Raw genomic sequence first — 17,500 nt, forward strand, 5'->3', positions numbered from 1 at the left:
CCGAGTCGGGGGTGACAGCGAGCCGCTTCCTGCCACAGCAAAAGGGCATGCTGGGAACAGATGGGGCTGCACCACCAGGTGACCCGGAAAACCCCGCCTCCCCCACATCAAAAACAGTTTTTACTGGTCAGTGGTCAACCCTCTGTGTATCGGTGAGTGTGTGTGTGTGTGTGTGTGTGTGTCTCCAACAGCAGCGCCATGGTGCTTTAATGCCTCTTAACTCGCCTCTAATTGGATTTCTGCTTGAATACACGAGACTCCATCATCTCATCATCTCCTCCCGTCATCCTCCACCACTACCAGCCTCACATCACGTCACACACACACACACACACACACACACACACACACACACACACACCAGACAGACACTCACTCATTCTACCAGACTTTATATGTGACCCATGCAGTCCTCCTCGTCATTATTGGACTGTGTGGAACTCTGGGATTGGGCATGGAGCGGATCAGTAAATGTCGAATGTCCCCTCCGTAATCTGATCAGACAACAATCCACACACAACTCAAGTTAAAGCTGCTGTCCAATGAGTCCATGTCCTCAATGGGCCGTATTTACAGGTGCAGAGCAGCGTGACCTCTGACCTGCCTCAACAGCATCTTTCAGATGAGCATCAGGCGGCGATGTCAGATATAGAGATCGACCAGACACGAACTAAGAGTTAAGACAAACCAGCAGGAAATTCCCGCCAGAGACACGCGTTGCTCCGGTCCAGAGAGCTGATGGAGACGCGGGGTGTTTCCACGGCGACAGGAGCAGCTGTGGCGGGCAGACACTCAACTGGGGTGAAAAACTTAATGGCCACAACGAGGATTCAATTAGAAAACATCTACAGACACACACACAACACACAGTTTGTTTGTCTATGTTTCTGTGTGTTGTGTGTGTGTCTGTATGTGTGTTGTGTATGTTTGTGTGTGTGGGTGTGCATATGTTGTGTATGTGTGAATGTATGTTTGTGTGTTTGTGTGTGTTGTGTATGTGAGTAGGTGTATGTGTGTGTTGTGTATATGAGTAGGTGTTTGTGTGTATGTCTGTGTGTATGTGTGTTGTGTATATGAGTAGGTGTTTGTGTGTTGTGTGTGTGTTGTGTATGTGAGTAGGTGTGTGTGTTGTGTATGTGTGTTGCTTGTTTTGTGTGTGTTGTGTATGTGAGTAGGTGTTTGTGTGTTGTGTGTGTGTGTTGTGTATATGTGTGTGTTGTGTATGTGAGTAGGTGTATGTGTGTGTTGTGTGTGTGTTGTGTATATGAGTAGGTGTTTGTGTGTTGTGTGTTTTGTGTGTGTGTGTTTGTATTGTGTATGTGAGTAGGTGTGTGTGTTGTGTATGTGTGTGTGTGGTTGTGTGCGTGTGAGTAGCTGTATTTGTGTGTGTTGTGTATGTGTGTATATGTGTATGTTTGTGTGTGTTGTTTATGTGAGTAGGTGTTTGTGTGTTGTGTATGTGTATGTGTGTTGTGTGTGTGTGTGTTGTGTATATGAGTAGGTGTTTGTGTGTATGTCTGTGTGTTGTGTATATGAGTAGGTGTTTGTGTGTTGTGTGTGTTGTGTATGTGAGTAGGTGTGTGTGTTGTGTATATGTGTTGTTTGTTTTGTGTGTGTTGTGTATGTGTGCTGTGTGTCTGTGTGTGGTTGTGTGTGTGTGAGTAGCTGTATTTGTGTGTTGTTTATGTGAGTAGATGTGTTGTGTATGTGTGTATGTGAGTAGGTGTTTGTGTGTTGTGTATGTGTGTTGTGTGTGTGTTGTGTATATGAGTAGGTGTTTGTGTGTATGTCTGTGTGTATGTGTGTTGTGTATATGAGTAGGTGTTTGTGTGTTGTGTGTGTGTTGTGTATGTGAGTTGGTGTGTGTGTTGTGTATTTGTGTTGCTTGTTTTGTGTGTGTTGTGTATGTGAGTAGGTGTTTGTGTGTTGTGTGTTGTGTATATGAGTAGGTGTTTGTGTGTATGTCTGTGTGTATGTGTGTTGTGTATATGAGTAGGTGTTTGTGTGTTGTGTGTGTGTTGTGTATGTGAGTAGGTGTGTGTGTTGTGTATGTGTGTTGCTTGTTTTGTGTGTGTGTGTATGTGAGTAGGTGTTTGTGTGTTGTGTGTGTGTGTTGTGTATATGAGTAGGTGTTTGTGTGTATGTCTGTGTGTATGTGTGTTGTGTATGTGAGTAGGTGTGCGTGTTGTGTATGTGTGTTGTTTGTTTTGTGTGTGTTGTGTATGTGTGTTGTTTGTTTTGTGTGTGTTGTGTATGTGTGTTGTGTGTCTGTGTGTGCTTTGTGTGTGTGTGTGAGGTATTTCCTGATGACAGGCGGGTGGTCCTGACCCTGGTACAGCTGCCCTATAGGGAGGTGAGGAGGAAACATGATCCACCACCGCGTGACAACTGACCGCTGACCTGAATAACCGGTCACCTCCTTCACAACATATGACAGCGCAGAACCACAGAATCCAGAACCCAGAACCCAGAACCCCACCACACTGATCACATTCAGAACAAACAGCAAACCGATTCCAAAATGTCTCCTCTGATTAACAAAAAGTCAGAACGTTGCAGAGGAAAATTTAATAAAGGACGCAGCATTACAGAAATATAATTCATATACTGCACACACACACACACACACACACACACACACACACACACACACACACACACAGACAGACAGAGGACTCTGGAGGTTTAACTCCTCTACTGACTGTGCAGATAATTGTCAGATCCCAGACAGACATGGTGAAGGTGACAGGGGAGAAGAAGGTGGGTGGGACTGCGAGTCGTGAGGACGTACGTGCTCCATTTGGTGGATGATTTGACTCTTTAATTATCAGGTGCAGAATGTGGGATTTAAAGGCAGTGAAGAAATGAATTAGCAGCAGAAATCAGCCAACAGAGACAAGACATGGCAGAACCACACACACACTCTCTCACACACACACACACACACACACACAGTCATACCTGCTAAATGTGTGTGGAGAACAGATCGTGGTGGCCGGAACAACTCCTGAATTTAATCCGCCGCCGACAGCGCAGTGTTTAATTAGATCATCAAAAGACCCTCCCGCATTGCTGCAGCCCCGCCCACAGCCACTACACAAACAGGTGGCATCACAGCACCTTCACTGGACACAGACTACATCCAGACCAGAGGACCATAACCATCAACCTGCTTCAGTTCAACATCACGGCATCCCCTTTACATTACTGACAGCTTAATATGAGCAGAACACACCACTAGTCCAGTCTACTCAACCAGTCAAGTCAACTAAACCAGTCCAGTCCACTAAACCAGTCCAGACCAGTCCAATCAACTAAACCAGTCCAGTCCACTAAACCAGTACAGACCAGTCCAATCAACTAAACCAGTCCAGTCCACTAAACCAGTCCAATCAACTAAACCAGTACAGACCAGTCCAATCAACTAAACTGGTTTATACCAGTACGATCAACTAAACCAGTCCAGACCAGTCCGATCAACTAAACCAGTCCAATCAACTAAACCAGTCCAGTCCACTAAACCAGTCCAGACCAGTCCAATCAACTAAACCAGTCCAGTCCACTAAACCAGTACAGACCAGTCCAATCAACTAAACCATTTTAGACCAGTACGATCAACTAAACCAGTCCAGACCAGTCCGATCAACTAAACCAGTCCAATCCACTAAACCAGTCCAGACCAGTCCAATCAACTAAACCAGTCCAGTCCACTAAACCAGTACAGACCAGTCCAATTAACTAACCCAGTTTATACCAGTACGATCAACTAAACCAGTCCAGACCAGTCCGATCAACTAAACCAGTCCAGTCAACTAAACCAGTCCAGACCAGTCCAATCAACTAAACCAGTCCAGTCCACTAAACCAGTACAGACCAGTCCAATCAACTAAACCAGTTTAGACCAGTCCGATCAACTAAACCAGTCCAGACCAGTCCAATCAACTAAACCAGTCCAGTTCACTAAACCAGTACAGACCAGTCCAATTAACTAAACCAGTTTAGACCGGTACGATCAACTAAACCAGTCCAGACCAGTTCGATCAACTAAACCAGTCCAATCAACTAAACCAGTTCAGTCCACTAAACCAGTCCAATCAACTAAACCAGTCCGATTAACTAAACCAGTTCAGACCAGTACAATCAACTAAACCAGTCCAGTCCACTAAACCAGTCCAATCAACTAAACCAGTCCAGTCCACTAAACCAGTACAGACCAGTCCAATAAACTAAAACAGTCCAGTCCACTAAACCAGTACAGACCAGTCCAATAAACTAAAACAGTCCAGTCCACTAAACCAGTACAGACCAGTCCAATGAACTAAATCAGTTTAGACCAGTACGATCAACTAAACCAGTCCAGACCAGTCTGATCAACTAAACCAGTCCAATCAACTAAACCAGTTCAGTCCACTAAACCAGTCCAATCAACTAAATCAGTCCGATTAACTAAACCAGTTCAGACCAGTCCGATCAACTAAACCAGTCCAGACCAGTCCAATCAACTAAACCAGTCCAGTTCACTAAACCAGTACAGACCAGTCCAATTAACTAAACCAGTTTAGACCGGTACGATCAACTAAACCAGTCCAGACCAGTTCGATCAACTAAACCAGTCCAATCAACTAAACCAGTTCAGTCCACTAAACCAGTCCAATCAACTAAACCAGTCCGATTAACTAAACCAGTTCAGACCAGTACAATCAACTAAACCAGTCCAGTCCACTAAACCAGTCCAATCAACTAAACCAGTCCAGTCCACTAAACCAGTACAGACCAGTCCAATAAACTAAAACAGTCCAGTCCACTAAACCAGTACAGACCAGTCCAATAAACTAAAACAGTCCAGTCCACTAAACCAGTACAGACCAGTCCAATGAACTAAATCAGTTTAGACCAGTACGATCAACTAAACCAGTCCAGACCAGTCTGATCAACTAAACCAGTCCAATCAACTAAACCAGTTCAGTCCACTAAACCAGTCCAATCGACTAAATCAGTCCGATTAACTAAACCAGTTCAGACCAGTCCGATCAACTAAACCAGTCCAGACCAGTCCAATCAACTAAACCAGTACAGACCAGTCCAATTAACTAAACCAGTTTAGACCGGTACGATCAACTAAACCAGTCCAGACCAGTTCGATCAACTAAACCAGTCCAATCAACTAAACCAGTTCAGTCCACTAAACCAGTCCAATCAACTAAACCAGTCCGATTAACTAAACCAGTTCAGACCAGTACAATCAACTAAACCAGTCCAGTCCACTAAACCAGTCCAATCAACTAAACCAGTCCAGTCCACTAAACCAGTACAGACCAGTCCAATAAACTAAAACAGTCCAGTCCACTAAACCAGTACAGACCAGTCCAATAAACTAAAACAGTCCAGTCCACTAAACCAGTACAGACCAGTCCAATGAACTAAATCAGTTTAGACCAGTACGATCAACTAAACCAGTCCAGACCAGTCTGATCAACTAAACCAGTCCAATCAACTAAACCAGTTCAGTCCACTAAACCAGTCCAATCAACTAAATCAGTCCGATTAACTAAACCAGTTCAGACCAGTACAATCAACTAAACCAGTCCAGTCCACTAAACCAGTCCAATCAACTAAACCAGTCCAGTCCACTAAACCAGTACAGACCAGTCCAATCAACTAAAACAGTCCAGACCAGTCCCATCAACTAAACCAGTCCAGGCCACTAAACCAGTCCAGACCAGTCCAATCAACTACACTGGTCCAGTCCGGTCCAGTCTACTCAATCAGTTCAGTGAACTAAACCAGACCACAGACCAGTGCAAACCAGATCACAGAGAGCTGTACAGATGTGGTTCTACATGGTATTAATGTCCAGAACAGTGAGAAAGGAACAGCATCGCAGTCTGTACTGGTCTGAATGGTTTATTGGTCTATTGATTGTCAACTTGTCGTCTCTGCACCATGATCACATCCACTCAATACAAGAAGGGACTGTTCCACGCCTGCCTCCATCATCGCCTCTGATCCGGTACCTCACGGGGAACGTGGCGCCCCGGCGATGCAGTGCAGCCGGTTCCCCCAGGGAACCGCAGTTCTCGGCTCACTGACTGTCACCTCGCCACAAGGATGGGGGAGTGAGAACAGCGATCCAAACCTGGTCTAATTGTGATAATTACAGTTTACGAAAGTACCAGCAGATCCCCGGTTCCTCGTCACACTCCTCACATGACCCGCGCTGTAACAGTACTGTACTGGGATCAGTGAGACACGGGCTGTGTGTGTATGTGTGTGGTCAGTGTGAGAACGTGGACGGAGGCCAGCAGGGAGCGGACGTGACACTGCGGCGTCGGCCGTGTTTGTTTAGGCAGAACTGATCTGTTTATCCTCAGACGTTCCTCAGATGTTCCTCAGCCTGCAGATGGGTTCTTACCTCTGCGACGTCTTCTTATACTTCCTCCTGCAGGAGAGACAGAGAAGCAGCATTTTTAACCACATCTCACACACACCCAACGTGCAGGAGCCCGTCTCATTACAGTCCAGGCCATCATCAGGAAGGAACCCAACATGTTCTGAATGTGTTCTGCTGGGATGCACACCCTCTAAATAAAGAAGCGTTGATGTGGAAATTATATAAATATAGAGAACATAGAATGCAGCTACATAGTGAAGAAGAGAAGGAGTAAAAGACCTGCAACTCATCATGTCGCTACAGAACCTCAGAACCAACCCTACTGATTTCTTATATGGGGGCAGTGAAGACCGCCCTCAACCCACAGAGGGGACCAGCTGTAGGACCTCCAGTTTATAGCTGACCACCACTCTGGACCAATCAAAACTCTGCATCACTGCCAGCTTATGACAGCCAGTCCTGAGGCTACAGCTGTAGCTCCGCCCTCAACCCGGTTTCTCAGTGTCTGTGGCCAATGACCTCAGGCAGGTCTGCAGTGGCCCTGACCCTGCAGCAGACTTGCCTGGAAAAGGTGGAAGTCAATCAATCAGATCAATCAACGATCAATCAATCAAACCCTTCCTGGTGTTTTGTCTGCAGGAAGTGACCTCGGCATGTCAGGGGCGTATCAGAGCCCATCAACTTCATTCAAGGACTGAACAGATGATGACCGCCTGTCAGATATGCACATAAATCAAATCTTCTAATCTTCACACACACTCACTCACACACACACACACAGATAGAGAGAGAGACCTTCTGAGAGCCAGAACACCACCCAACTACTATTGTGCATGTCCCCTATTGCTAACCTGTTGGACTCCATCAGACCTCAGAAGGTATCAGACATGTTCTTCCAGCACATCCCACAAATGCTTGACTTGATTGAGTTCTGGAGAATTTGGTGGACAAGACAACCCCTCAAATGGCTTCTGTCTTCCTCAGAAGATCTTTGAACTCTTTCTGAAGTCTGTCACGGTGCACTGATTACCGGCATCGCTGCTTCCATGAAGGGGTGGAGCCAAGGTTTCCCAGCAGAACATCATCCAAATCATCACACTGCCTACAAGGGCTCACCTTCTTCTCATCTATTCCAGGTAAGCGACACACACCCAGCCGCACTCTCTTCTATTCCAGTATATATAATCAAAATTCTTCACTTCACCTGTCATAATGCTATGGCAGATGCCATCACACACACACAACTTCTCAAGATGTCGATCCTGACTGTCGGGAAACTTTGAACCCAAAACACACATGGACCCACATACACAGAGAGAGAGAGCGGTAGAGTAAAGGGTCACTCACAGTCCACGAAGCCGCAGCCAGATCTTCTCGATCTGATCAGGCTGCAGGTACTTCAGGGAGTTGTTCTCGAAGTCCTCGATCTCCTTGGTTGGTGATTCCATATCAAAAAAATCCACCAGACAGAAGGACATGAGGACGTGTTGGGGGTGGTGGGTGGTCCAGCGGGTGGGACAGTGAGTGAGTGAGCGGGCGGCGGCCCCGCGTATGGCGGCTCAAGCAGACAGCTGGAGCCCTTCCTTCATGGCCCCTGTCTCCGCCCCCAGCAGCTCCTCCCGCTGCTCCCGTCCGGATAACAGAGCAGATCTTCCTCTCCGCTCCTCCTCCTCATCCAGACTGACGGCACGCGCCGCCGTTCAGGTGCAGAGAGCGTGACTGGCGGGGAGGGGCGGAGCATCGAAGCGCTGAACACAGCTGAGAGAGAGAGGGGCGCCAAGTGCTGTGTGTGTGTGTGTGTGTGTGTGTGAAATCGATGCGCTGTGAAGGCACGAGTGCCTGGAGACAGACAACCCATGTTAGACAGAGCGTGTGTGTGTGTTGGTGTGGTATGTGTGTGTGTGTGTGCATGTGGATGTGCATTCGTGTGTTTGGTGTGGATTGTGTGTGTGTTTGGAATGGTATTTGTGTGTTTGTGTGTGTTTGGTTTGGTTTGCATGTGTGTGTCTGTGTGTGTGTGTTGGTGTGTGTGTGTGCATGTGGATGTGCATGCTTGTGTTTGGTGTGGTTTGTGTGTGTGTGTTTGGTTTGGTTTGCATGTGTGTGTCTGTGTGTGTGTGCTGGTGTGGTGTGTGTGTGTGTGTGTGTGTGCATGTGGATGTGCATTCGTGTGTTTGGTGTGGTTTGTGTGTGTTTGGAATGGTATTTGTGTGTGTTTGGTTTGGTTTGCATGTGTGTGTCTGTGTGTGTGTGTTGGTGTGGGTGTGTGTGTGTGTGCGTGCATGTGGATGTGCATTCGTGTGTTTGGTGTGGATTGTGTGTGTGTTTGGAATGGTATTTGTGTGTTTGTGTGTGTTTGGTTTGGTTTGCATGTGTGTGTCTGTGTGTGTGTGTTGGTGTGTGTGTGTGCATGTGGATGTGCATGCTTGTGTTTGGTGTGGTTTGTGTGTGTGTGTTTGGTTTGGTTTGCATGTGTGTGTCTGTGTGTGTGTGCTGGTGTGGTGTGTGTGTGTGTGTGGTGTGTGTGTGTGCATGTGGATGTGCATTCGTGTGTTTGGTGTGGATTGTGTGTGTGTTTGGAATGGTATTTGTGTGTTTGTGTGTGTTTGGTTTGGTTTGCATGTGTGTGTCTGTGTGTGTGTGTTGGTGTGGTGTGTGTGTGTGTGTGCGTGCATGTGGATGTGCATTCGTGTGTTTGGTGTGGATTGTGTGTGTGTTTGGAATGGTATTTGTGTGTGTGTGGTTGGTGTTTGAGTGGTTTGTGTGCATGTGTGTGTGTGTTTAGTGTGGTGTTTTGTGTGTGAGTGTTTTGTGTGTGTGTGTTTGATATGGTATTGGTGTGTTTGTGTGTGTGCATGTGCGTGTGTTCTGCTGGCCATATCTGGGCCAGTGGGGGCCCAGCGATTAAGGAAGCGGCCCCGTAATCAGAAGGTTGTCGGTTCGAATCCTGATCCGCCAAGGTGCCACCGAGGTCCCCTTGATGAAGGTCCCGTCCCCACACACTGCTCCCCGGGTGCCTGTCATGGTGCCCACTGTCACCAAGGGTGATGGTTAAATCATTGATGCAGGTCTCTCATTCAGTTCGCACGTAGATAATGTCACTAGAATAGCATTCTTTCACCTTAGAAATATTGCGAAAATAAGAAATATCATTTCAATGCATGATGCAGAAAAGTTGGTCCATGCATTTATTACATCAAGGTTAGATTACTGCAATGCATTATTGTCTGGATGCTCTAGTAGGTGCATGAGTAAACTCCAGCTAGTACAGAATGCTGCAGCCAGAGTTCTAACCAGAACCAGGAAATTTGACCACATCACCCCAGTCTTACAATCACTGCACTGGTTACCCATCAAATTTAGGATTGACTACAAAATCCTACTTTTAACCTATAAAGCTCTAAATGGTCTCGCCCCACAGTACCTGAGTGAACTTTTGGTTCCTTACGAACCGCCACGCCCCCGCCCCCTTTGATCAATGGGTGCGGGGTCACTACTGGTACCAAAGGTGCAGAAGGTCACAGCTGGGAGCAGATCCTTCTCCTATAGAGCTCCGCAGTTGTGGAACGGCTTGCCAGTCAGTGTCTGGGATTCAGACACAGTCTCGGTGTTTAAATCCAATCTCAAAACCTATGTGTTTTCTCTGGTCTTCTGTTAAAGTCCCAGACACAGTGTCAATTGTTAAGTCCACTTTATCACACAGTCCCCCTGTTAGACAAATTCACCCTAGTTAGGCTGTCCTAGTTAGGGTACCGGACCCCTGTAGCACCAATATACCACTATAACCACATATTTCGGTCATATAGTGCAACCGTCTGACGCTGCTTCTGTTTGTTCTGTTTGTAGGGTGGTAGTAGCCTAGTGGGTAACACACTCGCCTATGAACCAGAAGACCCGGGTTCGAATCCCACTTACTACCATTGTGTCCCTGAGCAAGACACTTAACCCTAAATTGCTCCAGGGAAACTGTCCCTGTAACTACTGACTGTAAGTCGCTCTGGATAAGGGCGTCTGATAAATGCTGTAAATGTAAATGTTCTCTCCAAGAGGGTCACCACAGCCACCACCACCGTAACAACTACAGCTTCAGGGATCTTCAAATGGACCAGTAACACCATAAAGGACATATAATATACACCATGACACTGGACTACACTCTGGACTTCTCCACCTCTACAACTGTAGGACTTTTTCTCTTATTGGACAAATAATCACCAACCCTGCACTGACACCATTTGCAGGCTCACTCTACCCTGGAAGGGGGTCCCTCTCTGTATCACTCCTTCCCAACGTTTCTTCCTTTCTTTTTTTACTTTACTTTACTTTACTTTACTTTATTTGGCAGACGCTTTTATCCAAAGCGACTTACAATGGGAAGACACCAGCAATTCTCGTTCGATTTCTATAGAATATCAAGTATACAAACTAAGAGCCCTGATAAGGCTTAGACTTGTCATTGAAGAACATGCTCGGAGAGTGTTGGGTGCTAGACTAAGAAAAATTATAATGTATTTATACATTTTGTATTTATTTGTTAAATGTGTATGCATGTGTATGTGTTTTTCTCTCTTTTTCCTTGTGTGCAGAAGGGTCAAGTGTGGGGGGAGTCAACTGTAGGGCCTGTCAAAGCCCATTGAGACGTATAGTATGTTAAATAAATGTTGTTGTTGTTGTTAAATACAGAGGACACACCGTGACACCGCGTGCTGTGTTGACAATCATGTGAGTATTAATGCGTGTCAGACTGATAAAAAAATCTAAAACAGACTCGAACTGAGAGTAATTTCACTATCCCATCATGCACCTGCAACAAACATGCACCATGCACACACACCCACACACACGCCCTGTTTAATACAGTGCATGTCTTGGTGGTCTGACCTGCGTCCACTGGCTCATTCATTATGAAGGTTCTATGGGATTGAATGACGGGCCTCTATAGAACCGCGGGTGGAGGTGAGGTGGAAAGAGAACCCATGATATCCCTTACATCCAGGCTTTGTGGAGACCTGGAACCAATGAGAGAAGAGCCGACGCCCGTAGGTCGCTCGTGACCTCTGGAGGTCAGTGTTGCTGTTCAGGTTCCACCATATTGCATCCTGAAGCCACACCCCTTACAATTCTGCATATTTGTTTATGTTTGGTGGTGCTGGGAAAATATGGAACAGAAGAACCACAAACCTGTAAACACCAGAAAGCAGGAACGTCGGAACATCTGCATTTGCATGAAACTGACGTCCTCGTTACTACGCCATACACACACACACACACACACACACACACACACACACACACATATCAGAACCGTACAGCGTGGATCTCAGTTAGAACTCGACCCAGAGCCAGACTCTGGTGAGAAGGTTCCCCGTCATCTGAAGTCACCTTTAGCCGCTTTCCAATAAATATGATGGACAGCTGGCCAATCAGGGCAAATCCACCACACCTCGGCCCCGCCCATTAGTCACGGACTCCAGATAAGACGAAGAGCACGAGCTGCCTGTCAATCACACGCACACACACAGAGAGAGAGAGAGAGAGAGAGAGAGAGAGACTCTTCCCCGTGATGCTCTACAGCTGAGAAGGTGTCTGGATGTTTGACCCTGAACTGACCTCCACTCAAAACACACACACACACACACACACACACACACACACACACACACACACACACCTTCTCTACTCATACTACATAAACACACTCGCTCGGCCCCAGTGGGTTTGTGACATTTCTGTACAGTTTGAAGAAACATTTCTTTTTTAGTCAGAGTGAAGAGTGTGTGTGTGTGTGTGTGTGTGTGTGTGTGAGTGTGTGCTTCTGCCACACTGATAAGACCTGAAAAGGATGAATAAAAGAATAAAAACAAAACTAAATCAGCTCAAGCCCCAATAGAGTTTGGGAGCAGGACGTAAAGGAAGAAAAGGAGCGAAAATCACACACACATACACACACACACCAACACACACACCAACACGCACACACACACTCTCATGCCAGCACAGCGTCTCACAAGAATAAAACAGTGAGGGAACATTACGGTGCACGGCGGCACTCTGTTTACGGGCGGGGATATTTATAGACGCCAGAGACCGAGTGATGACGTCAAAGCTCATGGCAGGCATGGTAGATTCAACACACACACACACACACACACACACACACACACACACACACACACACACACAAGATGACACTATACCCAGGTGCTCTGATACCCAGTGGCATTAAATACAACACCAGCAAGGATTCCAAGGTCAAAGGTCACATCTGACCCCTTTCTCTGTGTGTGTGATAACTGATAAAATACAATATATAACTGGTACTGTGTTAATAACGTATTTTGACGTGTTATAATAATATTTTTAGATGGAAAGTTGAATCCAATATCAGAGTGTGACAGGAGAGAAGCAAACATCAAATGACCACAAGCCGGCCCCGCCCTGCAGCCCCTGAGGCAATAACAGACCAACCTGGCAACACGAACAATTTATATGTCACTAAATATATATATAAATACACACACACCTGTACAGAACAGAACATCACTGACCTGGCCAGTCAATAACTTATAATCGTATAATCTGTCACACACACACACACACACACACACACACACACACACACACACACACACTGTGGCAACAACTTGAAAGTGTCTTGTCTCTGATTTGTGCTGTACATTTTTGTGTGCTCCAGACCTGAGGGCCATCCGTTCCATTGCGTCTGGACCGTCCATGGCGGGCAGCTCGTCTGCCAGGATCTCCTCAGGGCTGCGTGCGTCGATCAGGATGCCACGCCGGTCCTTGTCTTTGATGCCGATGCCAGCAGTGATCGCGTTCCACAATGCATTCTGGGACTTGGAGCCTGGCACAGAACACAGGACAGAATGTGGACGGCTCTAAAGTAAAATTAAAAATAAAATCCTTTCTAGATTAAACACGTTTGTGCTCAGAAGGCCATCTGTTCCCAGTGGAGTAAAAAACGCTTCACCTGGCAACGGAGAGCTAAAAAAAGTTTTCCAAAGAAGAAAAAGTGAGAATCTGAATCGAGTGTGTTTGGTTTTAGATCATATGTAGCTGCTGGAAATGTTTTCCTGATTTTATGTCTAATCTGGAATTTACAGATGAACTTGACACACATACACACACACACACTCACACACAAGCCTGACTCTGAATCGCTCGCTCCACAGATTCTCTCTGGGTGCATGATGGCGCCACCTGGCTGATGCATGAAACATTATCTTCAAAATAGAAAAGAGGAGTGCTTCAGTATGGTGAGCCCCCGGGTATTATGGGTACTCACGGCCAAGAGGTCGCGGGCTGCTCTCCCCAGCTTCATTGGCGACTGCAGGAAAGAAGAGGAGAGGCGGTGAGAGGACATGAGAGAAGTATAATAGAGCTCAGAGCTCTGCTCCTGCAGAATGGTGAAGATGAAAAGATGAAGGTCAGCATGTGTAGGTGTTGAAATGAGGGGCCAATCAGAGCCGAGCGTTTACACTGACCTCCGACTTCACACACAACAGTTATATAAATCCCTGGGACATATCTGTACATTTAGATATTTTCCTGTTGTTATATATGGTGATATGGTGATATATATAACAAGGACGAAGGTGTTGATCCGGACTGGGAATGGACCCGTCTGGACCAGTCCACTCCTTCCAACAATCATCACCTGTCCTGCCACAGCTTCCAATTACCGGCTAATTACATCAGCGACCAAGATATCTACACCGTTCCTACTGTACTGACCCCGCCCTTTTCACCAGACACCAGGCAGCGTGAGTCCATGCGAGTTTCACTTTCACTTCCTTCTGGCAACCGGATCCGTCCATGGAGCCTGTGGTTCTTGTTTGGCACGTGCAGTGAATATAGACGTGAATAATGTCGAAATAATCATTTCTGAAATATTAACTGATGCCTAAAATTCTGCGCTGCCACTTTCACTTGAGCGGAAAGGTCACTTCATGTAATCCATGGAAAACAAAGGAGAAAGTGATTAGTTGTCATGACACTGTGAAACGTGTCCTCTGTATTTAACCCGGTGGCACCTTGGCAGCTCAGGTATGGAACCGGGAACCTTCTGATTACGGGCCAGGCCACCACTGCACCAGTAAGTTTTATATTATTTCTTGGAGGACACCAGTCAACATGTTGCCATGAATAATCATTCATCTGACTGTTCACATAACTGGAGGTTTATTTACATTTTACAATTCTGCCATTTACCAGTCAGTATTTACAGGGACAGTCCCCCTGGAGACACTCAGGGTTAAGTGTCTTGCTCAGGGACACAATGTGGGGTGGTCGTAGTCTAGTGGGTAAGACACTTTCCTCTTAACTGGAGACCACAGAGATCCAGGTTCAAACCCCACTAACTACCGTCGTGTCAATGAGCAAGACACTTAACCCTGAGTGTCTCCAGGGGGACTGTCCCTGTAAATACTGATTGAAAGGCTAAAAGAGGTGGGGTAAAATAATATTTTACGTGCTGATATTGTATCGTTAAAGGGACACCAAACATCGATATTTTTGTGAGATCAGCGGAGGTGAGATTCAGCTTGTAACTACACCTCTCTTCCTGTAGATGGCGCTGTACAGCTCGGAGTGAAGTCGCAAAACACGACAGCAGCGACCTGTTGCTGAACAAGTTGCTGAACCTGCCTCAACATACATTTCTCTCATATTTCTTTTTAAGGTATAGTGGACACAGGAAAATAACGTTTGAGTTTAATTTGCACAGCATTCACTGATAAGGAACGTCTTTGTGAACGTGCACTTTATTTCTTGTATGTTTAAATATCAGCTCAGTCCTCTACAAGCACCACACCCGCCTTCGATATCTGACTACCAGGCACTTTACTTTCTTATTTTCAATCTTGTGCATTTTATCTTTTTGGTGTCCACTGTGTCAGTGTGTTAATGTGCACAGAAAATAAAGTTGAAATTCAGTTAAGTTGTTTTGGCTGAATTATTAATGTAATGTGATCCGACCAGATTGTACACAGAATCTTGCATTTCAGCTCTGTTTTTACATTTAACTAAAGATCCAAATATATACAGTACAGGACAAAAGTCTGGACACGCCTTCTCATTCAACAAAAAAAGGTGAAATAAGTGAAAACATGTTTTATATTCTAGTTTCTTTGCTCTGATTACTGCTTTGAACACTCTTGGCATTCTCTCGATGAGCTTCAAGAGGTCGTCACCTGAAATGCTTCTCCAACAGTCTTGAAGGAGTTCCCAGAGGTGTTTAGCACTTGTTGGTCTGCTAAACGAGGACCAGAGGGTCACCACAGCCACCACCACCGTTACAACTACAGCTTCAGGGATCTTCAAATGGACCAGTAACATCATTACGGACACGTAATCTAGACCATGACACTGAATACATCCTGGACTTCTCCAACCCTACAACCGTAGGACTTTATATCATATCCAACCCTGCACTGACACCATTTGCAGGCTCACTCTACCCTGGAAGGGGGTCCCTCTCTCTATCACTCCTTCCCAACGTTTCTTCCTTTCTTTTTTCTCTCTCCTAGAGTTTTTTTTGTGTGGAGGTTTTCCTTGTGTGCAGGAGGGTCAAGTGTGGGGGTGTCAACTGTAGGGCCTGTCAAAGCCCATTGAGACATACTGTATGTGATTTTGGGCTATATAAGAAATAAATGTTGTTGTTGTTGTTGTTGTTGGTCCAGCTCACCCCAAACCATCTGGATTGGGTTCAGGTCCGGTGACTGTGGAGGCCAGGTCTCCACTTTTTGTTAAGTACAGAACTCCACATGTGTTCATTCATAGTTTTGATGCCTTCAGTGAGAATCTACCAACGTAAATGGTCATGAAAATAAAGAAAACATGTTGAATGAGAAGGTGTCCAGACTTCTGGCCTGTACTGTATATATCACAGTTTCGCAATATTGTGATAAAATCGTATCATGTTTAGATCTGTGAATTAAAAGAAGAGCTGGTGAATCATCTGCAGTATAACTGTAAGAATCAGGGTCCTGATAAGAACGAGCGATAAGAACGAGCACGAACTCTTCTCTTATCTCCACTCTCTTTAATATTTAACCTTGAAAAGGTGAAGGAGCCGATGGGGTTCTGATGGGCAAACATGTTTTTTTAATTAATTTAAATATGCTGAATAAATAAGAGCTACAAAAAGAGTGATGTGTTATTTAGACATAAATAAAACAATGTTGTTTTTGTTCATAAAATATATATTATTTAATGTTAAAACTGTTAAAGTACTAAAAATGAAGAAAACAAACCAAAACTGTGACCCAACTCAGAACTGGCAGGTGAGATCAACAGAGAAGATAATCCAGATAATTATCACCATGGACAGATTTACTGTTAGGAACCTGATTAGAGGAATTACTGAGGCAGGGCTCCAGGGGATTCTGGGTAATGAGAGGAAATGGACGAGCTGTGGGGAAAAGCCGGGTCGCGAGGTCCGGCTCCTCATCAGTGCTAATGACTCCCCGAGAGCCGCTTCACCGGCCAAATTAATCCTCCACCCAATGATGGAGGGACCCGAAGTGACCGGAAGCCACGCCCCCAAACACTCCTCGGCAACCTGCAGGCACTGAGGACGCGTGGGATTGGATAGGAAACTGGGATTGCTGGGATCCCGGCATGGTGATGTCACTGCTGGTCACCATGGAGACTCGACTCTGCTGCTCTGACAGGTAATGAGAGTGTTGGTATATGAGACCAGCCCACGTACAGAACAGCGCCGCGTCCCACCAGTCCTGATGGTCCAGTCCTGACCACGAACTCTGTTGCAGGACCCACAACGTTCTAGATCTCCAACATCAACTCTGATGCAGGACCCACAATGTTCTAGATTACCAACCACAAACTCTGTTACAGGACCCATAACGTTCTAGATCTCCAACATCGACTCTGATGCAGGACCCACAACGTTCTACATCTCCAACCACGAACTCTGTTGCAGGACCCACAATGTTCTACATCTCCAACCACAAACTCTGTTGCAGGACCCACAATGTTCTAGATCTCCAACATCATCTTTGATGCAGGACCCACAATGTTCTAGATCGCCAACATCAACTCTTATGCAGAACCCACAATGTTCTAAATTTC

At 45.9% G+C, this 17,500-nt stretch overlaps 1 protein-coding gene across 2 annotated transcripts in view; it reads right to left on the bottom strand.

Annotated features, from left to right (window-relative positions):
• Positions 1-17,500, bottom strand: part of LOC114777729 (calcium/calmodulin-dependent 3',5'-cyclic nucleotide phosphodiesterase 1C-like) — a 25,329-nt gene that overhangs the window by 4,979 nt on the left and 2,850 nt on the right. The window contains exons 2-3 of one of the 2 annotated variants that reach the window (XM_028967017.1): positions 13,695-13,736; positions 13,088-13,253 (exon numbers count right to left, since the gene is read on the bottom strand). In XM_028967017.1, coding sequence (XP_028822850.1) covers positions 13,088-13,253; positions 13,695-13,736 — 208 coding nt within the window. Of the gene's footprint in view, positions 1-6,412; positions 6,440-7,738; positions 8,214-13,087; positions 13,254-13,694; positions 13,737-17,500 lie in introns of those variants that run through there. The other variant, XM_028967018.1, reaches the window with a different exon arrangement.

Source organism: Denticeps clupeoides, chromosome 2 (genome assembly GCF_900700375.1).
Source record: "Denticeps clupeoides chromosome 2, fDenClu1.1, whole genome shotgun sequence".
NCBI classification, from domain to species: Eukaryota; Metazoa; Chordata; class Actinopteri; order Clupeiformes; family Denticipitidae; genus Denticeps; species Denticeps clupeoides.